The sequence below is a fragment of the Vigna radiata genome, chromosome 10 (genome assembly GCF_000741045.1).
Source record: "Vigna radiata var. radiata cultivar VC1973A chromosome 10, Vradiata_ver6, whole genome shotgun sequence".
Classification (NCBI taxonomy): Eukaryota; Viridiplantae; Streptophyta; class Magnoliopsida; order Fabales; family Fabaceae; genus Vigna; species Vigna radiata.
In genome coordinates this window covers 75792-100640 of record NC_028360.1, presented here as the reverse complement: position 1 = coordinate 100640, position 24849 = coordinate 75792, and the positions used below count along the sequence as shown (strand labels likewise).

The 24849-nt window shown below is 35.9% G+C and overlaps 1 protein-coding gene across 2 annotated transcripts in view; it reads right to left on the bottom strand.

The window, feature by feature from the left end:
• The window catches only part of LOC106775671 (uncharacterized WD repeat-containing protein C343.04c), a 29433-nt gene extending 5492 nt beyond the window's left edge, over positions 1 to 23941 (bottom strand). The window contains exons 1-3 of one of the 2 annotated variants that reach the window (XM_014662817.2): positions 23537 to 23941; positions 22258 to 23160; positions 4429 to 4530 (exon numbers count right to left, since the gene is read on the bottom strand). In XM_014662817.2, the coding sequence (XP_014518303.1) occupies positions 4429 to 4530; positions 22258 to 23049 (894 nt within the window). In that variant the 5' untranslated portion in view covers positions 23050 to 23160; positions 23537 to 23941. The remainder of the gene's footprint in view (positions 1 to 4428; positions 4531 to 22257; positions 23161 to 23536) is intronic. The other variant, XM_014662816.2, reaches the window with a different exon arrangement.
• Between the last annotated feature and the right edge of the window lie 908 nt (positions 23942 to 24849).

Here is a 24849-nt window from a genome sequence, read left to right as displayed (position 1 = left end):
GTTGATCATTCGCTTGATGAGAAAGGGCGGTGGAGTCGGTGTAGAGGGGCCAAAGTTAGTTTTTTAATCTACCCATTTTGGTTTTCGACTAAACTCACCTTTAACTTGTCATTGAAGTATACTACCGTCACATCAAACTCAATCCTGAGCAACACATCTAGTCTTTTTACCTTCTTGATCTCCCTAACAATCTTGGGTGAGAGATTTACTTGGTTCAAGCTCTTCAGTGTTCTTCTTTGTATGACAGGATTAGATGGAGCTTATGTAACTCTTATTCGCATGAAATCGGATGGTGATGGAAAGAGTGGTGAAGGTAGTTTAGCTAGTTTATGGGAGATCCTGGGCTTTTCAATGTTTTAATTTTTCTTCCAATTGCCCTCATACTAAATATTACCAAGATGGAAAGTTTTAGTTTGCTTACTTGGAAACCACTTAGTCTAATAATCGGTAAAAGACTGTTGGATAATGTGCTAAGTAATTAGGGTGGGCCAAGGTTGTTCTTCTCACATCTACCACAATAGATACAGTTGGTCTTATTATTCAGGTACCATTGGTTGCGGTTGTGGACACCTGGAATGGCCATGCTCCTAGTCTTATGGATTAGGTTAGAGTTGTATTTGTCATTATTGCTTTACTGGAAACCATATTCTTTCTGACACCGCTAGAATTCATCCTGTAGTCCACGGGTCACAGCTGGAGCTGGCAATTGGATCAAAGAGTGTAGAAAGAGAGCTACAAAGCTGGTCTGCATATGAAGGGACCACCTTGTTGGCCAATACGTGTTTTGAATAGAAGACATAAGCAGCTCGAAGAGGAAATAAAAGACCAAGTGCTAATAGAATGGAATGAAAGAGGGGTAGACGGAGCAACATGGGAAGACAAGATTACTATCCAAAAGCAGTTTACAGAATCCAACCTTAGGGACAAGGTTCATCTTCAAGATAGGAGTAATGTTAGGAATTGGATAGTTTATGAAAAGAAGGAAGAAAAAGAAGGCCCAACTGGCTTAACAATGAGGCAGTGAGAAAAAGCGGGTAGTATGGGTATATAAAGAATAAAAGATTATACTGTGGGGGAGAGAAAAATTATATACTTGTATAGATCAATCCCAGGAGCTGGTGAGAGGGTTTAGGCCCTCGTTTTACACGTGTTCCCTTTATTTGTTACCGCAAATAATATTCCCATTTTGTTGATTATTTCTAGTGTGCAAGTGCGTAACAATGAGGGATGGAGACGGTTAGGATATTATTTTGTAACATATGTAGTCACTTTCCCACCAACTTGAATCTTCCTTCATCACTTCTAGATGACTTGGGATGCTTCTCTTACACCACTATAGGTATATCAAAGTCGTTCACAAGCTATTGATATTCCAATATGAAATCTTATAGGTTCCTGGGTTTGGAACCTAACAAGAACTCAATCAAAAGATAGAAATATTAGGGAAAGAATAGGTTTTGAACCTTATTATCAGAGCTTCCTTCAACCCATTCCAAGAACAATTCCTGGCTTTCTCCTTCAAGGCTTTGAACCAGTAGCCCGTGCTCCCCACCATACTAAATGCTGCTAGGTGCACCCTTTCCTCCTCTGCCACACCTTGCAACTCGAAGAACTTCTCTACCTTCGAGACCCACCCAAACGGATCGAACCCTTCGAAAGTAGGGAGTTCTACCCTTTCCTTCCCGCTGGTTGCACTGCGTGGCGTTCTTCCCCTCTCTCCCCTTCTTCTTCCGCTCGCCGGTTGCAAGGTTGGTCGTCCTGGTTGTGGCCTCAACCACCCAACATCCTTATGATTTCTTGCAAATCTCTGCGGATTTCAGCATAATTTTGGCGTATTGCTGCATAATTTGATCGCACCGCTCCTATCTGCGTCTTCATTCTATCAATTGCAATTTTGCTTCACCCCACACTATTTCGACAGTGTCGCGATATGACAGTTTCTTGAAACGGCAAGTTCTTGATAACTTCTTGATCAGGTTCTTGATTCGGCACCCCCTATTTCGAAACGGCGATTTCTTGATCACCTTAGCCCCACTGCGGAATGGCAGCTTCTCAATCCTTCACCCCACTGCGATCCAGCAGGTCGGACCAATTGTTAGGTTCCTGGGTTTGGAACCTAACAAGAACTCAATCAAAAAGAGAAATATTAAGGAAAGAATGGGTTTCTATATTATTCACAGTGAAAGAAAGCTATTTTACAACGGGAGCATAACCTCCCTGGATGAGAGCATAACCCCTCTCTGCAAACAATATGCTTGACTCTACCACAAAAATACTCAAATATCCCCAACAGAGTTACTAGAACTCTATTTATATCAACTCTGACCGCTTCCCCTTTTACAACCCTTTTACAACCGACACTCCCACACCCTTAACTCCTAAACCCATCTATTATATCATCCTATATCCTAACAAAATCCATCTTTGACAAATAATGATATAGTAGATGGTATGCCTGATGCTTCCTCATAACCGTCTACCTTACCAAATTCGGTCTCATCTAAAAGTGATTGGCCTATTGCTATTTGAAAACGTACAAATTCAACTTTTAACCCTTCTCCCCACTATACAAACCTTAAATATAAGCGATGAGTGATGAGAAGTATGCCCTTCAAAGTAGTGGCCCTTTGTTTCACCTTGAGATCCAAAATGCATTTCTACATGGTGGCCTTGATGGAGATGTCTACAAGAAATAGCCTCCTAGATTTGTTGTTCAAGGGGAGTCATCTAATTTAGTATGTTGCCTATGTAAGTCACTAGATTGACTGAAACAATCAACCCTTGCATGGTTTGGGAATTTTTGAACCCTAGCTGTTTGGAATGATTCAAATCATGTTGATTATATTTTGCTTTATTATCATTCTGCCCACGGATGCCTTTATCTAATTGTATATGTGAATGATAAGGAGGGTATTGTACAACTCAAACAATATCTCAAAAGTTTTAGTCAAAATATCAATGTCCTAAAAGATCATTAATATAGAAATGGCACAATGTCCTAAAAGTTTCATGGACAATAAATACCAATGGATCTACTTTATTGATACAAAATAACAGAAAATATTAGACATAAAATTTCAAAAATTCGAAGAACGGGTTATGACAGAAGCATTGTGTACAAAAATAAAATAATATATACATATACATATACATACGTGTGTGTGTGTGTGTGTATATATATATATATATATATATAGAAAATGCAAAATATAAATATTGCTAACTTTAAAATATCTAGAAATATAATTGTAACTAAAATGACGAAAGACTATAAATAACTAATAATAAATCATGTTTAAAAAATTCAAATAACAATAAAATAAATTAAAAGCCAGAATTTTCAAGTTCAAAATTTAAAATATAATAAAACATAATGCAGGAGCTGCTTGTTCAATGTGGGTAGGGTGGACATGCAGCTGGACTGCACAATAGTGAAGGAGAGAGGATGCGGGTTCAATGTGGGTAAAGGGTATCCGAAGTCAATAATTTTTGTAATGTTAGGCTTGGGCCAGGCTGTTTGGCCCAACTCCTTTTTTGAAAGAAAAAACCTCACTCTTAGTGGAAAAAATAGAATAATAAAAGGATTATTAGGGTTTTCACTTCTTAGGTCTGGTCCTCATCTTTTCTTTTAGTTTCCCACCACAGTCTCTATTATTTTTTTTTACACAGCCCCCGCCACTCCTCCTTTGTTTCCCTTATGCTCTTGCCACCACTCAGCAACTTCCGCCTCGTTGCCACCGATTTCTGCTATGGTACCGCCATAGCATATTTTTGATGACCCTGAATGGATCCAATTTTCAAACTTGTAGTTGACCAAAGGGAACCTCATTCTTATCTTTGGAAATACCAAGCGCAAGTTGGTAAGCTAAATTACCTCACTGCGATTCACTAGATTACCATACTGTGACTCATCCTGACACCACCTTTCCAATGAGAGCCATAATATGCGAACCTAGGAGAGACTAGAACATGCTCTCTTTATATTCTTCATTTTACCTTATCCAAAGAACTAGGACATAATGATCACAATTCATACATAATTAATCTATGCTAAGTGGTTGTTTCCTTTTAGATGGAAATCAATTTGGTCTACCTTCTTTGCGCTCTTGATCTCACTACACCTATAGACTACACTCTATCTAACAAACATAAGTCACATCTTCGAGATGGTTTACTATCTTTAAACACATCAGTGTTAGCACAATTCTGTTGACTATTAGAAAAGAAAAGAAACAAGTTAGATAGAATTGGACATTTTGAAGTTAGGATCATATTGAAGGATGCAAATATCCTTCGTAGTCGTAAGATGAAAGGCATCTCATCATATTCTATTTGTGACCAGAGTATGTAATATTACAATTGATATGTTCACGGAGCGTCAGATGATAAAAAAATATCAGAAGAGTATGATTAGCCATCAGATATTACCTCCCAAATGATTGCAGATCGATCATTTGATGCTGAAGCTAAATATTTCCCATTATGCGAAAATTGCACATACCAAACTTCATCATCATGTGCTTCTAATATCTGCAATATTTGCAGGAAAAGAAAATAACATCAGAACATAAATGTCTTGTATGCATAAAAGTTTGTATTGTAATTAGAGAAGATTTCTTTAGAATCTTCCTAATTAGAGAAAATAGATATACAATCTTTTATTTTATTTTTGTTTTCCTAGTTTCTCTATTTCTCTTTTTAGGAGAATTAGATTGTTAGAATGTATTTTCAATCAATTCTAAATAATAAATTTCAATATTATTTTCTATTGTTTGTGCTTACTATTCATTCAAAAGACATTGCAATAAATAAAAATATTGGATCAGTACAAGACAAGAGCAAGAAAAACAGACCACATAAGTCAGAAAACACGGATAGTAAAAACACTAAATGCAACCTTTAACATGAGTTAACATAGTAGTGTATGTTGACATCATTAGCTGATAAAATTGATAGGGCTAATCCAATACAGTTTCAGATAACCATTAAAAGAACTTCGTGTAGAATCATCAAAGCATACATTATCACCATGTAAATCTGCTATAACCATCTGGTACTCCACAAGGATCAACCAACACTAATGATACCTCGTAATGACAAAACCAAAGCCCTAAGACAAATACTAAGTTTTTTGTTTAACTTAATTATAATAGATCAAACACCCAAAAGTTATATCAATATCAATAAAGAACATAAGATAACTCAAACAAAACAACTGGATTGTATTTCAACATTCCAAATTACAAAGCTTTAATTTCAAATTACATGTAAACCATTTTAATCATATTGTATCCTAAATGAAAAAGAATGCGAAGTGGCTGCTTAATATTTAGGTGAGCCCAAAAAGCAATTAATTGAGACTTGGCTATTATGAGTGCATAAATCCTACATCAAGTAGTATGGGATGCTCAATGAGGTATTTGAGTGTTTGGTTCTCCCCCTTTAACAGCAAGCTTTTAAGGGCGGGTTTCCGAAGTGTCTGGATACTTATAACTTAATCTTAGAGTTAGTTGTCAAGATCTCAAAATGCGCTACATATGGAATATTTTAGATAACGGAGGGTTTGTAGGGTTCTGACAACATGAAGTAGCTGGCTGAAGTGTCGTTGAATGATGCATCATAAAGTCAACTTCCAAGACTTCAATTGTTAATAGCTGTATCTAGTTGAATTTTGTATATGTACAAGCTAGTATTCCTAAAGCTATATATTTTGAAAACTTCAATGACATTGGTAGAGTATTGAAAAATAGGGATAAATAGTCTATACCTTTGGATTAGAACTACAGTAATCTTTGGCATGAATAAAACTTGGGAATTATGAATTTGAGCATTACAGCAGATTTTAATTTACATTTTTGCGGGTTCCACCCATACCACCATTTTAAAACCTCCTTGCAACTTTTACTCCAATGCAAAAGTTTTATAAAATCCACACTTTAATAATGAAAGTGATGCTTTTATGACAAAAATATTTCTTCATTCATAAAACATAGACTCTTATATTAGACCATATTTTAAATTTTTTTTCATGTTAGCACACTCCGACGGGAAGTTCGTATAAGACTCACGTCACTATTGCAGTGAAGATGTCCTAATTGTGATTATATTTTACTTTCAAACAACTATCTTTGTGGCATATGATAATCAAATGAGAGAATAACAGCATAACTACGTATGCGTTAAAGATAGGAGAAATAGACATAGATCCACCCAGTAAAATGAGAGAAAATGAATACTTTCTGGGATCAATGAGGATTGTGAAGAGTAACTACTCAATAAAAATCTTAATCATAATCCTATTTTTTACCTTGCTTAAGTTGCATACGGATGACATCTCCTAAACTTCCTTTTTGTTGGGAGATTAAAATGAATTACCAACCTACACCAATTTTGCAATGCTCCAAGGTAAGTCCTTTTTCATCAAGTCCTTCTTAATCGTCAGTCATACCATGGCTCCTCAAGACCAATGCTATTCTAAAAAGTACTCGTTGTGTCATAATCCACAGCCTACTTACTATTTCCTAAAAGTGAAAAAAGCACTTATCATCTTGGATGACGGGAAACCTCGATTTTTGAAATGCAAACTCTTAAACATTATAGTACATGGGAGTTAGATCCTCTTCCATGTGAGAAGAAGACAATTGTTTGTCATTGGGTGTATGTCATTAAAGTTGGACCCAAAGGTAAAGGTGATCACCTTAGCGCAATTATTGTCCAAAGGATACATTTAGATTTATGGCCTCTATTCTGGTGGTGAAAATTGTTAGATCCTATTTTATCATGATTATATTGTGTCTAGAATTACTCTAATTATCATGATTATATTGTATCTAGGGTTATCCTAATTATCATGTACTCTTATATCAATTTATTTTTATAATTAGAAGATTATGAGAAGAATCAATCAAACCCTCTAAAATATTTTAGAGTTTAATTCTAAAGTTGGGTTATGAAACAAGGTTTTTCTCGAAAAGAAATATGATCAGAAGCACCTGAGTCAATTACCCATGAATTTTGACCTTCCATGGATTGAGAAATGCAGGCTCATGATGTACTGGGAGATTGAGATGGTTGTGCCAAGCTATTAGACTTTAACCTTAAATACTCTTATTCATCCTCGATGAACTTAGAAGTGGAAGTTTCAATCTTCAGAGTGGAAGTCCAGTCTTTGAAATATTGACGATTTTGGAAGGAAAACCATATAAGGAATAACAATTTTCTTGAGTGTGCATTGAGTATGTTCCCAACCTCCTCGTACTCCTCCTCTAGTGCCACGTCCTCCTCTTCCTCGTGTGACAACATGACAAATGGTTCCACTACTTCATGTGCTTCCTGAGTTTGAGGTACCGGGAGACGCAGAAGGCGAGTGGTCAATGTTTCCATGGAGGAGACCTCATGACTGGTGAGAAGTTGATCTCTGAGATGATCAAAATCAAGATGTAGGGCACGAAGGATTAACACCATGTAAAATTTGTCTAGTTTCTTTTTGATATCCTCTAATGGGTCCACTTCCAAAAACATCCTAAGTTCTTCGATGACAAATTGGGCTTCAGCCATGAAGGATATATGGGGACCTAGTCATATCTCCTCCTTTGGTTTTAGATATTTTGTTACCTTTATTGATGAATATTCAAGATGTACTTGGGTTTATCTTTTGAAAAATCGTTCTGAATTGTTATCTATCTTTACATCCCTTTTGAATGAAATCAAGAATCAATTTGGTAAGTAATCAAAATATTAAGAAATGATAATGCAAAAGAGTATTTCTCATCCTCATTTTCTGCCATCTTGAGTTTCCATGGCATCTTACATTAGTCTACTTGTCCTCATGCACCGCAGCAAAATGGTATAGTAGAACAAAAAAATCGACACTTGGTTGAAACTGTTCGTACCCTTTTGCTTGGTTCTCATATTCCTGTCCATCACTAGGGGATGCCATCTTAAGTGCATGTTATCTTATTAATAGGATATCATCCTCCTCTCTTGATAATAAAGTCCCTTTCTACATTCTGTTTCCTAATGATACTCTCTTTCACACATCTCCCCGAGTGTTTGATTGTGTATATTTTGTTCAGGACATGTCTCCAGTCTTGACAAACTCTCCGCTTGCACTCTCAAATGTGTTTTCTTAGGCTATCAAATGTGTTTTGTTGTATATGTTTTGTTATACTTCAAATAAGATATTGGTGTTACTCCCCTGAAACTAAGTATTACATATCTGTCAATGTTACATTCTTTGAACAGACTCCTTACTTCTTTCTTTCTATCCTCCAGCAAGTCCTTCCTATTCCAATGGTTGATTCAAATAACTCCAATGTCTCTGTCATTTCAAGTTTTGATCACCATTTTCCTACACCCGTTTCTCCACATACTGAGATCACCCCACACAGGGCCCTAATGGACAGTCCACCTCCCCAAGACAATGGTGAATCTCCTACTTCAGATTCTTCTCCGTCGTCACCTCCTCCCACGCCTCTTGGTGAAAATGATTCTGCATGGCCTATTGCCCTCAGAAAAGGTACTCGTTCCACTCGAAACCCTCATCCCATTTATAATTTTCTTAGCTATCATCGATTATCGCCCTTTTATTTTTCTCTTTTATCCTCAGTGTCCTCTTTGTTATACCCAAGAACATGAAAGAAGCACTTGATCATCCTGGATGGCGACAAGCTATGATTGAAGAAATACAGGATCTTGACCACACTAATACTTGGGAGCTGGTAACCCTTCCCTCGTGCAAACGGGTGGTTGTTGATGGGTGTATGCAATTAAAGTCAACCCTGATGGTGAAATTGATCAACTCAAAGCTTGGGTTGTTGTAAAAGCTTACACTCAAGTTTATGGTCTTAATTATTGTGACACTTTCTCTCATGTAGCCAAGATAACTATTATTCGCCTCTTCTTTGCCATTGCAACCATCGTCACTTGTCACTTCATCAATTGGATATCAAGAATGTCTTCCTACATGATGATCTTGAGGAAGAAGTTTATATGGAGCAACCTCCTGAGAGTCTAGAATGGTATGCAAATTGCATCGATCTTTGTATGGCCTCAAGCAATCACCACGTGCTTGGTTTGGAAAGTTTAGTTCTATTGTTCAAAAATTTGGACTAAACAACAGTGAAGCAGACCATTCGGTTTTTTACTGTCAATCTTCTCTTGAGAAATGTGTTTACTTAATAGTATATGTTGATGATATTATAATTATAAGAAATGTGTTTACTTATGTAGACATTTTCAAACCAAGGATCTTGGAAGTCTCAAATACTTCTTAGGCATTAAAGGAGCGCAATCAAAAGATAGAGTTGTAATCTCCCAAAGGAAATATGCTCTTGATATATTACAAGAAACATGCATGATTGATTGCAGACTGGTAGACAGTCCCATGGACCCAAACCATAAATTAAGGACAAAAGAAGGTGAATTATTCTCCAATCCAGAGAGGTATAGGAGGATAGTTCAGAAACTGATTTATTTCACTATTACAAGACCAGATCTATCCTTTGCAGTTGGAGTGATTAGTCAATTCATGCAGGCTCCATGTGTTGACCATTGGAATGCTCTCATTCGCATTCTAAGGTATGTCAAAAAGGCTCCCAGGGATTGTTATATGAAGATAAAGGAAGCATTTAGGTCTCTGGGTATTGTGATGCATATTGGGCAGATTCGCCTATTGATAGAAGGTCTAGTACAGGATATTGTGTTTTTCTAGGAGGAAACATTATTTCATGGAAAAGTAAGAAACAGAATGTAGTAGCTCGATTAACAGCTGAAGCGAGTATAGGGCAATGGTGTCACTGACATGTGAACTTATTCGGCTGAAACAATTTCTTCAAGAGCTAAAATTTTGTGACATCCATACTATGAAGATGTATTGCGACAATCAAGTTGCTCTCTACATTGCATCAAATCTAATGTTTCACAAGAGAACTAAACATAAAAATTGATTATCATTTTGTTCGTGAAAAGTTGTTGACAGAAGAAATATGTACTGAGTTTATTGGGTCAAACGATAAACTCATAGATGTACTGACCAAGTCATTAAAAAGTCCTCGAATTGAGTTTATTTGTTTCAAGCTTGGTACATACAATTTGTATGCTCCAACTTGAGGGGAGTGTTAGAATATTTATCCTATTTTATCATAATTATATTGTGTTTAAGGTTACTCTAATTATCATGACTATATTATACTTAAGGTTACTCTAATTATCATGATTATATTGTGTCTAGGGTTACCTTAATTATCTTGCAGTCTTGTATCAATTTATTCTTATAAATAGAAGATCATGAGAGGGATTAATCAAACCCTCTAGAATTATTTTACAATTTAATTCTCAAGTGAAATGACTATTGTTCAACTTTTCCTTGCCATAGTGTAGTGATTTGTCCCTGGCTTCTACACTATCTGAATATTAAAAATGCTTTTCTTCGTGATGATCTAGTAGAGGAAGTCTACATGGAGCAAAATCCTGAGTTTGCTACTCAAGCAGAGTCTAATTTGGTTTGTAAATTGTGCCACACTCTATGGTCTCAAACAATCTCTACATGTTTAGTCTGGAAATTTAGCCACATTATTCAAACTTGTGGACTAAAACACAAACAGATCCTAATATTACATATTAATGGTATAGTCATTACAAGGAATTATGCTATGCTACTAGAATCTCTTAACTAAGAGAACACATGCAATAAAAATAAGGATCTTAGAAGTCTCAAATGTTATTGGACATTGAAGTAGGCCAATAAAAAAGAAGGTATTGTAGTTTTTCAAAGGAAATACTTTATATATTCTAAATAGTTTGGTTGATCAATGGTAGACCAATGGAAAGTCCTCTATGGAAATAAATAAGAAATTAATGGCAAAACACAATGCCTTGTCCTCTTAAAATCAATTGCTATCACCAACTAAAGGTTATTATGTTTTCACTAAAGGAAAAGATGTAATTGCTATCACCAACTAAAGGTTATTATGTTTTCACTAAAGGAAAAGATGTAATTGATTAATCAACTGATAAAACTAAATATAGGACAATTTCACTTGTGAGCTTGTGTTATTAACCTAGAATTGAAAAGGAATAGAAGAGTAATATTCTTTTATTGAAAAGGCTATAAAGAACACAAAATCGAAAAGCACTCTCTCCTCCAAGGGTTTCCCCTTCACAAAGAGTTAAAGCTCAATCTACAAAACTATCATCCTCCCAAGGAACTGATTGGTCTAATTATATAGACCAACTTCCAACTGACAACATTGCCTCCACTTATTTTTCCATCCTTTCCTTTATTCTTATATTCCCTTATAACCTTTTCCACTGCTTCCTCTTATTTTTCCTTCTACCATAAACCTTCCATGTCCTCATGATTTGAACAATCCCCTGGCATTGTGAGATTGCCTTATCATCGAAAAGAAACCTGCTAGCTACTACCTGCATTCAGGTCTGGCTACTGCCTGCATTCAGGTCTGGAGGCTTGGGTGGTGGTCGATACCAAAGAGGTTTTTTATACTTGATTTTGAACCCAATAAGTTGGAATCCCAAAATTCCAATATCAATGATGTTTCAATCATTATCACATCTAAATTCAACCATGAATTCTTATTCATATTACGTAATCTAGTTTTGAGAAAAATTGTTGCCTAAATGCATCTTCACCTTTAACTCTCTTTATTGTTGCATCCCCTTCCTCCTTCTCCATCCTAATATATTTTTTTGTTGCAAATCTCAACTTCGTTGGTTTTTTCTTCACTACAAGGGTGTGATTCTTTATGGTTGACCCTTCTCCCAAATCTAAAGCAATTTGCACATCTCTAATTAAGTCATCTCCATCCTAATATATTTTTCTATTACAAATCTCACTTCTTTGGTTTTGTCTTCTATTAGGTTCCTTTGTTCAGGAGACCAAACAGAACACACTCTTCTCACAATAATACTCCAAACAGCCAAAGATGAAAGTATGTGTATGTATATTATTGAATATGCAATGTAATATAAAGAGAAATACAATTATACGTCCCAAGTCCCAAGAAAACCTCTCTTCCTCCACTAGAAAATGTCCCGTCTATTCCAAAAGTAAAATATCCGATAATCCTCTCTCCACCTATTCTGTTATTATTTATACCCTCTCTACTAACAACTAACTTTTGTCTCCCCGTCCACAAATTCCGCTTGGCTCAAGCTCCAAGCCAGAGTCATGGTTTCAATCTCTTGTAGTATATAAGCTAACTCTTTTGATTCAGAAATGTTTTCTCTGCCTATTGGCTCGTGTTCTTCAGAGGACTGATTCAGGTCTGACATTACAAGCTGCAAGAAGCAAAAACAGCCAAGTATATTCCCACCAACATCAATTTTGTTGTTTGCTGTTATATAACTCTCAACAAATTCTCCATTTCTATCAAAAAATCCAAATGGTAACTTCTCATAATCTTGACCACTTATTCTACGGTATATTAAAATCATAAAATTAGCCAGGGTATCTTGACCTTTTAGTCTACAAAAACTTCCAAATATTTTCACCAGGAAGCAATTTTCCTATGACTTCATCTCTTTTCCAACTAGTTAGCCTTTCCATGACTGCATTCCATTCAGAACAGCAGGCACTCTCATCAGAAGAAAATATGGGTGAATCAGTGGACAGTACTCTGCATGATTGCTTTATAATCACCTCTAGCAATTTCATCTGCCACTGAGCGAGTCCCGGGAAAAAATTTGCATACTTGCTAAGTCCAACAAAAGATTCTAACTTATCCACATATGTGGCACACATTATGTGAATGTCGCCAAAATGTAAACCTGGATTTCTGTAGACCAACACATCCCCAGTAATTTGGCCATTCCCATGTATCATACAATCTTGATCTTTCTCTAGGCATCAAGTGGCATCTACTGTCCCCATTAAATAGAAACATTCAGGCATATATAGCTTCCCTCCTCTAAGTTTCTTGTGTTCCTCCATTGCAAAAATGGCTCATCCAGAGGAATTCCACATAAAATCATTTTTGCCACAATGTATTCATCCATGGTGCCATTACCAATGGATGCTCTGAGTGCAACACGCTTGTTGGAGAAAACATGATTTACATCTTCCAAATTACTCTCTAGTAAAGCCTTGAAGAATTCATTAAGCACTCCTCCATAGCTCAAAAGTGTAATCAGATTTTTAGATAAATAAGTTCTATTTGGCTTGATGCTTGTGTTCACTACCTCCAATGAATTTATGCTTTGCATATTCAGACTAAGGTCTTTCTCAACTTTAATCATTACCTGTATTGTCCTAGGAAGAAGCTTTCCGTTAACCAAAAGAGTGCCCTTAATTGTGCAACCAATGTGAAAGAGACGGTACTAAATCAACAAAGGTGGTTGATGTGTGCTCAACTTCAACTTCGTTTCTCCCATTTCCTTACCCATATTTTCCAAATTCAAGAGATTGTTAATTTTCTCATCTTCTTCGTCTTCCTGCCCTCTATCGGAATTGACAGTTCCCTCTTGTTGCACCTCTGCCATCTTCTCACCCACACCTAATGCTTGCGCCACCAAAATTTCAAACTCCTGGGTGTATTTGTCGACAGTCCCCTTCTGCTGCACCGCCACCAACTTCTCAAGAACGGTGCCTCGATTCAGTCCGCTGAACCTCCGCTTCAGCGCTTCCGTGAACATCTTCCAATTCGGATGTCTGGTCTTCTTCCGCTAAAAGCAGATCTAATAGTAGCACGTGCCTCCCTTCGTATAGATATATACCAACTTCATCTTCTTCCTCTCAGTCACGTTCTGTAGATCGAAAAATTTCTCTGCCTTCGCGATCCAGCCTATGGGGTCCACTCCTTCGAACGTTGGTAGTTCAACGCGCTTCATCCCGCTACATTGCACATCTTTTTCCGCTTCGTCCTCCGAACTCTTTGGTAGTCGCCATTCACGTTCAACGAAATCTCGTCTTCCTTCAAAGCTCTGATTCTGGTTCCTGAAGCTCTTTGGAACTCCAAAGTCGTCGCTCACATCGTCGCCTTCAATTCCTCCATTGACGATTCCATCGCCGTCATTCTTCCTTCTAGTGCGTTTAATTTTTTCCCATTCTTCTCCATTATGGTTTTCTTCCTCGCTCTCTCTTCTTCCCTCCAACATAGATCCGGCAGGTCAAACCAAATTTGTTAGGTTTCTTTGTTCAGGAGCCAAACAGAACACACTCTTCTCACAATAATATTTCTAACAGCCAAAGATGAAAGTATGTGTATGTATATTATTGAATTTGTAATGTAATATAAAGAGAAATACAAATATACGTCCCAAGTCCCAAGGAAGCCTCTCTTGTCCACTGAAAAATGTCCAGTCTATTTCAAATGTAAAATATCTGATAATCCTCTCTCCACCTATTCTATTATTATTTATACCCTCTCTTTACTAACAACTAACTTCTTTTATTCCTAACATCTTCACTATAGAGGGTGTGATTCTTTATTATTGACCCTTCTCCCACATCTAAAACAATTTGCACATCTCTAATTAAGTCCTCTTGACCACGTTGTTGCAACCAATTTTTAATATTAGATTATAACCCTACAAAGAAATAACCATGCAATTGATCTTCTAGTGTTTTATTTGCTTGTGACACCAATATCTTGAATTCTTGGATGAACTTTTCCCCACTTAAAATAACCGCATCTTCTACATTGTGAACAAAGCCTTCCTCTTCATAAACTGCTTTGAGATCCACAACACTATGGTGACCAAATAGCCTAGCCATTATCTCTATCTCAAGTTTTACACTCCTCAAATCATCCGAAGTAACCAACCTATCTTTGGCAATTGATTTGCAGGCCAAAACCTCTCCTATTAGCTTGTCCAAACATGCCCTTATGACACCAAAATGTCGCCAACCCAATTGCTTGTCAAGAACGTACCAATCTTTTAGATTAGAGACTTGACTTGTCTCTAATATGGTCTCAATCAAGGCTGCTACTTTGCAACAATTGTATGAAGTACAAGGTTCACTGTTGTTGTCGCTCTTGGCAACAGCCATACCAATTTCCTCCTCCCTCCTTAACAAACCAAGAAATATAGTGTTACAACGTGGTTTCTTGATACCATATGACACATGTTAAAACGTGGTTCAAGTGAATTGTAATTCCTTCTCCCAGAGACTCAACAACAGAACTATAACCCCCTTTAACCATACAATGAGCTCCCCCAAAACCCCATACACATCATCTTGATTCCAATAAGGAAGAGAAACACCATTAAGTGAAGCAACACAACCATACTCCGAATGAGCAAAGTGCCAATCCATAACCTTCCTCTCCTGAGGGCTCAAAATCTCCCCATCAAGCTTTTTTTTTTTTAGAACTGTCCCTTTTGGAATCAAAAGGTCTATTTGCAGACTTGTTTTGTTCAGTTTCTTCATGTTATATTCAGCTTCAAGTGCTTCATACTCCAAGATGTACTCGTCGACGCTCCCCTTCTATCGCAGGTGCCCCGATTTAGTCCGCCAAACCTCCGCATTGGTGAACATCTTCCAAGTCAAATGCCTGGTTTTCTTCCGCTCCAATAGTAGCCCGTGCCACTCTCCATACTGATATATAACAACTTAATCTTCTCCCTCTCCGTCATTTTCTGGAGATCGAAAAATTTCTCTACCTTTGCGATCCAGCACATGGGGTCCGCTCCTTTGAACTTAATAGTTCCACAAGCTTCATCCAGCTATGTTGCACGTCTCCTCTATCTTCTTTCGCTTCTTCCTTCGACTCTCTTATGGTCACGTTTGGTCACATTCGCGTTCAGCATTGATGGAATCGCAACTTCCTTCGAAACTCTGATCCTGGTTCCTCGTTCGTCATCCACGAGCGCGTTTAAACGCTTTCAACTCTTCTACCGCCGAATCAATCACGATCACCCTTTCCTCCATTCTTCTTCACACGCATTCCGTTTGCTCCTTCGATACAGATCTGATAGGTCAGACCAAACTCGTTAGGTTCCTTTTGTTCAGGAGACCAAACAAAACACTCTCTTCTCACAACAACACTCAAAACAACAAAAGATGATAGTATGTGTATATATATTGAATTTGTAATGTATATAAAGAGAAATACAATTATACGTCCCAAGGAAGCCTCCATTCCTCCACTCGAAAATGTTCAATCTATGCCCAAAAGGAAAATATGTAATAATCCCCTTTTCCCTTTATTTTGTTTCTTATTTATACTCTCTTTCTATCAACAAACTATCCTCCTTTCCCGCCTTTAATTTCCTCCCCTCATATACTTTTAACTTCCTAACAGTTAGTTATGTGTCTTGTATGTAGAGAAAATAATTATACTCAAAGGCAACTCTGAAAATATTGTGTACACCAAATAGGGAGACTTTAGACAGTCTAAACACCAATAGACTTTGAGTTTTGATGATAATAAATACTAAGCTTGAATTATTTGTATAAACATGAGTTTATTATCTAAACATTATAACGTGTGTTTTGTGCTGTCAGAAAGACCACTAGACTATCCAATGGTACTATCAAACTCAATTACAAGTGATCTAATATTCTTTACATGTACATATGATTAAATCTTGCTTAAACCTAGTCTTACATAAACAAGCCATAAATACAAATGTTTTTCTAAGATAAATTATATCATAGTTGTTTTGAATATACCAAGTTATACCTTCAATGTTAAAAATTCAAGTAAAAGAAAGATTTCACTACAAATAGTCAAGAAATAAATATCTTACGGAAACAATATATTGCATGATACACAATTCAATTATATACAGGCAATCTGTTTCCTTATCAATTCAAGTCAAAAGTGCAAATGAGGATGCATATCAAGTCTTTCCATATCAAGCTTCTAATCAAACATGTATAAAGGAATGTATAGAAGATTTCATGCTAATTACAAAGATCAAGCAAAGATAAAACATAAGCAAAAGAATTGCTACAATGGTCATCCGCAAAAGCCTATATAAAGGATTCAAGATGAAGAAGAACAACAAAAATATACAATTCTTTCTATCTTCTAGTGCTCATTATTAAGTGTTCTTTGTGGGTGTGCAAAACCATTGTAATTCTTCACAACATGAAGTAAACCAAGTCCGCTGCAATTGTTATCTCTTAGAAAGTAGTTATTGTTCTTTTTTCTATGAGGTCTTAATCACGGTGGGGGTGGGGGTGGGGGTGTGGAGAAGGGGGAAATAAATGCTATCTAACCAAGAGTAGTTTAGGAATTGTTTATGTATGAGCTATAATCAGAAGTGGTTGGGTACTCGTAATTGATCATTTTGATTAGTGAAACCACTTTCTTTTGTTTACAAGAGAATTGGAGGTGGCCCATGGTCTGGGTGAAACAATATAAAATTGCTTGGGGTGAAACAATATAAAATTGCTTGTGTTGCCTGTACACTAGACAATATAGTCTAGTTCTTTGCAAGAAGAGTCTAAGGCTCTATTCAATTGCCCTTCTAGAGCCAGACGTTAAGTGATACTGAAAAATAAAAAGTTGAATGAAATGGTTGAAAAACGGTTGTGTCTAGTATGTGGAGGAAATGGTTTATACTTAATGATAATTCTAGAAAAAAATTGTGTACACCAAATGGGCGAGCCCCATTTTTTATCATCATATTATGCGTGAATTTTGTTTCTATCATTACTTAATTTACTTTGCTAATACAAATTATGTTCTATTTAATTGTATTTTTATTACTATTAATTATTATATCATAAATCATGCTTTATTAGGTTATTACATATTACCTGTAAGATACTTTATTTATTATTATTATTGTTTAATTAATTATATCACATGTTACGTTCATATGCTATGTTTATTGAAAAAAATATGTTGAGATTTACGCAAAAAAGAAAATGCCATTGGGCTCAAATCGAGGCCCAATAAATTTAAACAAACTAAGAGACTGAAATAGCCTAAAACTCTAAGACCCAACCCATCAACTACAAGTTACCACAAATCTAAAACAAATGGATGCGTCAGATGTGGAAACATTAAGACAGGGGTCAAAAAGCCTCATCCAACAACAGCTAGAAGAAGGCCATAGAGTCTCGTTTGACAATGGCAAGGTTGCAATCTTAGGAAGCCTTGTTCAATAATTGACAAGGTTGCAATCTCACAAAGCCTTCTTTGACAATAACAAAGCTTGCAATCTCATAGAACCTTGTCCAAGACAAATAAGGTTCAATACTTCACATGTTCTATTTCATTCATCATTTTTCCTCCTTGAATTTGGAATTGGCGTTTATAAACACATTTTGGTCAAACCTGTATGCAAAATTTACAACTCAAATTCAATTAATGAGGCATCTATTTCAATTTTCCAAGAGAAAAATACAATTCAATCAGTAACTTGGGGATTTCTTACCAAATATATCCAATTCTTAGATATTTCTGTTATTCCTTTTTGTTATATCACTTCTTCACTATAAACAAGAATGCTCATGTATCTATACAATACACATAATTTATTGTATTCCTTCTCAATTTCTCACTTCTCAACATTGTACTAGAGCAATACCATCCACCGAGACCTATTTTGTCACTAACCCTTACAATATGATATCACAAACCTAACTAAAAAAGAACCCAAATTAATGCTTTCTCTATGTGCCAACTACTCATAGGAGAATTTTTTTTTTTTAGAAACCAGATATGTTTTCCAATAACTTTATCTTTTCCTTGCCATCAATGTCAACATCAAATTTACAACTCACTACTGCAGTCACAATTCAAAACCACCGACTTCCTGATTAGCTTTTTCAAGCCATCCTACAACAACTTTTTGACAAGCCTTTTCCATCATCAAGCTTTTCTTAAGGCCACCATTACTATTTACCTCCAACATTTTTCCAAACCAACATTAGTTCAACAAGTATCCTTTACCATCAAAGTTTTCTCCACAAGTATGGGTTACCTCCAACATTCTTTCAACAAGTATTTTTCACCATCAATGTTTTTTCGGCAAGTATATGTTACAATTGACATCATGGTATGCAGCAACCACTTTCTCCATCAGATGTTGTGCCCTCTAACCATTTTTAACATGTTCAACTCATTATGATATGTACATTCCAACTTGAAGGAGAGTGATAAAGGAAGGATTCAAAAGGATGGGGCATATTGAATCAATTTGACGAGAGAAAATCATGTCTGGGAAATACATGCCAACTTTGTCAGCTTCAACAACCAATTGGCTAACAAGTTTACAATGTCTCTCAAGGATCTAGAGTTCATGACATTTGAAACAAGCTTGTCTCGTATGACACATGCTTCAACTAACTGGAGAGTGTTAGAGATATGATTTGATTATATTAAGTAGGGTGATAAATATTCCCCATTATTAGATATTGATCTTTTTCCTATTTATTGTATCTCTTCTTCAATATAAATAAAAATACTCATATAAATATATAACACAAGATTTCATTTTATTCCTTTTTAATTTCTCTCTTCACAATATGGCAATAATATAGTACCATCCGTCATGACCTACTTTGTCATTGTCACGGATCTTTTCGACAGTCACCACTGATATCATAATGCCATTGTGATTAAATTTCTACACTTTTAGTTTGACTAACTTGGGCATCTTTAGTTTTTGTAAATTATTCAAATATCATGAGTTATATACTGTTATTTATTTCTCTGGCTAGGAGACGAATATATTTATTTGTTAGAATCACATGAAATTCATTATTTAGTACATCTAATGAAATCATTGGCCGAGTATTTCTATTTCACTTTTACTAAGAAAAATATGTATACTATGTACGTAGACAAAAGACTACACTACCTTAGCAAGATGGAGAAAACTGCATTAGAAATAGTGGACTCTAGAACTTCCAGAGGTGTTTCCCTAGTTGACAAATCACGAAGGTCTAAAAATTATTATTTTGATGCTTTCTCCTTAATTCTTTTTGCTCTTCCCTTTTAGGACATATTTCTCCTCTTAGGGGTCATTCGTTTTACAATTTAGGAAACAGTTTAGCCACCACATTTTCCACTTCAACTTTTAGGACATATTAAGATAGGTATATAACATTCCCAACTCCTCTGTTTGTTGTGATTTATACGAAAAAATCCCATCTAAAATTTATTTCGAGGTGCACATGCATTTTTAAGTTCCAACACTTCCTTACCACTGAGGAGGAAAACGGACAAGTCATTCCCATGAGAATGATCGATGCCTTACAAAATGGGTAGTGCGTTCTTACAATGCAGAGGGGGATAGTGAGTAAAAAGAAAGTACTTTTGGCAAATTTTGGTTATATAATTACATAATCCTAGGAATAAGTTTAAATGATACAAGATAGCAGTCAAGAAAGTATTATCTTCAAAAGTTCATTCACAAATATCTTACTCCTAGGAATGAAAAACATCAACCAAATGCAACAGTAGATTTCTTTGTTCTAAACACATGAGGTACAAAGGAAACATTATAGGGAAAGCCATTAAGAAGAATGTAGGAGTCCTGGTTCGTCAAGACTCTATAGAAATTATCAACAATGCAATATTATGGCATCACTCGATTAAAGTAGTTGACCCCACCTAATAGGGAAAAAGCTTGATGTTGCTAATTGGACCTGGCAAATAGTTAGTGCTGGACTGAAGCTGCAAACAAATCTAGTTCGAAGTGGTATGTCAATCCTAATGGCAATATTAAGCATGGAACTTCCCCAATTACAAAAGGATATCTAAGCACCAAGTTTAAACCTGGGTATCCAGTGTATGAGCAGATCATCAATGTGTTTGGGCTCAATGAAGTGTTGCCTAAGCTTTGAGTAGTAGTGGGTTCTAGTTGATGAACAAGGGCCCATTGGGAAGAACTTATTTACAATTTATTTTGACTTATTATATGACATAAGCACCTGTGTCAAAATAGCTTATGATATGTCCAGAAGATGCTTTCAGATTATTTCAATACCTTTCTCAGATAACTAATTAAAACAGCGTACATCTTATATGGAAACAGTTTAACCACATTTTCCACTTCAAGTATAAAAACAACAAATACACAAGTACTTGCATGGTCCAAAATTAAGCTCTTCAACCAAACAGTCCCCAACTTACAGTAAGAATATGAGTGAATGAGTGTGTGATCAGGGCACACAAAATGTGTTGAAATTATTTTATTTAGGGGAGAAGTGCCTACAGTTACAGATATGTAAGTGTAAACAAGATGGTGTGGAAGTAAGGAGATTTCAAGGTAAAGATCGAGAGCTGAAACAACAGATGCAGATGACTAGAAGAGCATTCTAAGAAGTGCATGGACATAAGTGTAATAATAGTGAGCAAATATAAGACATAAAACAAGATATGAGAGACAAGAACATTGTGGAAATATAGTTAAATCTATAATCAAACAAGTAAATGTGTGTGCGATCAGGGCACACAAAATGTATTGGAATTATTTTATTCAGGGGAAAAGAGCCTACAGTTACAGATATGTAAGTCAACATACACAAGATGGCAAGGAAAGATGGAGATTTCAAGGTTAAGGCTGAGAGCTGATACAGCCGATGCAGATGACTAGAAGAGCAGTGAGAAGTAGAAGGACATAAGGTAATAAGAGTGAGCAATATAAGACATAAAATAAGACAAAACAGACAAGAACATTATGAAAATAGAGTTCAATCTATAAGCAAACCAGGATAAGCAGAACTCAAAATGAATGGTTTCAAGTAACCGAATATGAATAAGTTAAACAGAAATCCTAGAACAAAAGTAAGCTTTAGCACCTAAAAACCAAACTTATAGAGAAGCTTCACGTTTACAAGTACATCTTATGATATAAAATACAAAATGGCTTCACATATTTATTTTGTATAAGATCAACACATTTGACAATTGCTGTGAAACTACTATCAACAAAATGTTATTTGGTGGTTCCTTAACAAAATTTCTCATAAATAATGTTTCATCATCTCAGCAAAAGAGAAAAATGATTCACATTAAGTATATGATAATCATAGTCATTTGCCAGATGCAAAACTAAATATTCACAAAATTTAGCAAAACAGCAGTTTATATGATAGAGCAATTACTGAATGCAAGGAGACAAAATAGAAAATAGTGGCTTCATCACATAATTCCATTTGAAAGAAAAAAGCAAAAATAAAATAAAGAACATGTAAAGAGAATGATGTTGCCACCAATGACTATCAAGTAACCCATAAAGATTTTGCATAAAATTACCGTGAGGTTGAAAGTATAAAGTTAAATATAAAGGTTCCCATGTAAACATAGGCCTATATAAATATCTCTTTCTAACCTGTAATGTCCTAGAAGGTATCTGAGTTTTTCCACAGTGATGATCTGAGTACAATGACATCTCTCTATCCAATGAGTTGTGAAACATGCAAGCCTCTCGTTGCAAGATAAGAGCTTGCTCAACTAAATGTTCCAATCTCTTTTCAGGTATCAGTACAGTTGGGGGAAGCAGATTTTGCAATTCCTCCAGAAGTTTTGACCGAGTTCTCACCTGTACAATATCTCGCTTTGAAGAACCAACTTGGCCACATGGAGAAAGCATGCAGGAAGAAAGTTGACGAATTCTACTACTATCAGTGCTAAGAGGTGTAATCTCAGTCCTCAATGTCTTCAATGCATCCATGACCTTTTCCCCATCAAGAAGTTCAAAAAACTTCTGCTCCAATATCAAAAAAGAAGCTGCCCGGAGAACATTTTCATCTGCTAAACCAATTTTATTCAATGTGACTATGCTCTCATCCCAATGGCCATCAAGTATTTGCTGCATAAATAGATTCACAACAGTCGAGTGCAAAGGTATGCCAGACTCCTCCTCTAGACGTGCCCCGCTCTTCTTGTAACCAAGCGAATACAATGCCTTTGTGATTATCCTAACAAACTCCTCTCTTTTTATAACCCCTCTGGAACCAACAACTTCGCCGTCCCCTTCAGATGACAGGGGCCGCGCCATCAAGTCGCTTGAAGAGCCTCCAACAGGCTCCACTGAACACGAACCGTTTGATAGACCACCTAATCCTTTTGAGGATACTTTCATTCGTTTCAAAGCTGGTTCTTCATCCTCCACACCTCCCATGAAAAGCACACCTCAGCCCATATATAACAATTTTCCACCAGTGAGCCAAAATACCAGCACTGCTATACTATAACACAAAATGCCTCTGGAAGAATCGCATGGCACAATTTCCTGCACACAAAAAACACAACAACAATCCCCAAACACCACAAAACTCGTCACAAGAACCACAAATCGAACCGGCAAAAAGAAAATTGCTTAAATTAAATTTACGTCCAAGCACAATCCAAAACAAACATAACACCACAAGCAGTATTTCCCTAAACACAGCACTTCCACCAGATTTCAATCCCTAAACACGAGAACTACGCTAGCACACGCCGAAAAAACTAACGAACTCCGAAATTACGGAAATCAAAACCTACTTTCTCAATAAACACACAACAATCGGAAAACGAGCAACAACACGCGACAATCGGCGATAAAAGTTGCAGATCCATGAACTGAAAAAACATAAGAACGCCACGGCAATGATCCACCGACTTACCGGAGAAGCAAGAGCAGCGATCTGAGTTCGCCGGCACCGATGAGCGATCGCCGGTGGAGCACCGCTGATTCCTCCTTCCGCGGGTTTCCGCTTTCCGCGCTACGCACCGTTTCTTTCCTTTTTCTTTCTCTCTTATTGTCTCTGCAGTTACCGCAGCAGAAGGAGATTGTGGTGTGTGGATATGTGTTTATATAGAGAAATGTTTCATGGATTATTCCACTGAATTTCTCTTTTTTTTCTTTTCTATTTTCTCTTTTTCTTTCTTAGCAATTCTCTAATCTATAACCTTCTTCTTCTGCTGTTCCTCTCTCCGTAATACCCTTCGCTATTGCATTGTCTATGTGGTTTGGTATATACCTAGCTTCCATCCCACTAGATCAACTATTGCATTTTTCTTTTTCTTTCTACCAAAGAAAATTCCATTCTCTTTAGATGCATTGTATGGATACATTATTAAATTTCAACCAACAAATACAAATTGAATAGTCACATATATAAATGTCATACTTGAAAATAGTACATTCATGAAAACATTTGAAGAAGAAAAGACATGGTATGGATAATTAATGTGCATACAAATTCATGTATATGTCTGTCTACATTTGTAAGATTATAAGGGGATAATACTCATTGTGGTAATCCCCAAAATTATTTAGCTCAATTGATTATTTGCTAAGTATTAAATAATATTCACATTTTTTAAGAAGGGTATCACATTTAGGATAAGTTTGGTAACATATGAGCTAATTTAGTAGGAACCTAATAAATTGTGGGTTGTTCGATTTGCAAATAATTTGGTTACGTTTTTTTTCTTTAAAATACTATGATTATCTTAAACAAACTTTTTTTTCTAAATATTTATAAGAAAAAATATAAGGAGCAATGAAAGAGCTGATTTGTAATATAACTTCTCAAAAGACTTTAGTTTATGTATAAGTTAATTTTATTTTTCTTTTAACAGTTCATATGGATAATTTTGGGAATGCATGTCCAATTTTTTTTTACTTTTAGTTTTATTAAGTTATTTTTTGTTTTACTTTTTACAACTTCTAAATTTTTCATCTTTAACCTTTATTGTCTATGTAAAGTATGAATTATAAAGTCGTATTGTTTGGTAAATTCGTATAAAACAAAGAACACAAATTAATTGAAGCTAAAACTTTCCTTTAAGTGTATAAGTTTATCTTTAAAGACAAATGAGCCATAATGATTTAAGAGAAGTTGAAATGGCTATAAGCTTATCACTATGGCTACGTAGTTTTTTCTTATAAAAGATTGTTTATTTGAAATGTTTACGTAGTTTTTTTTTTTTT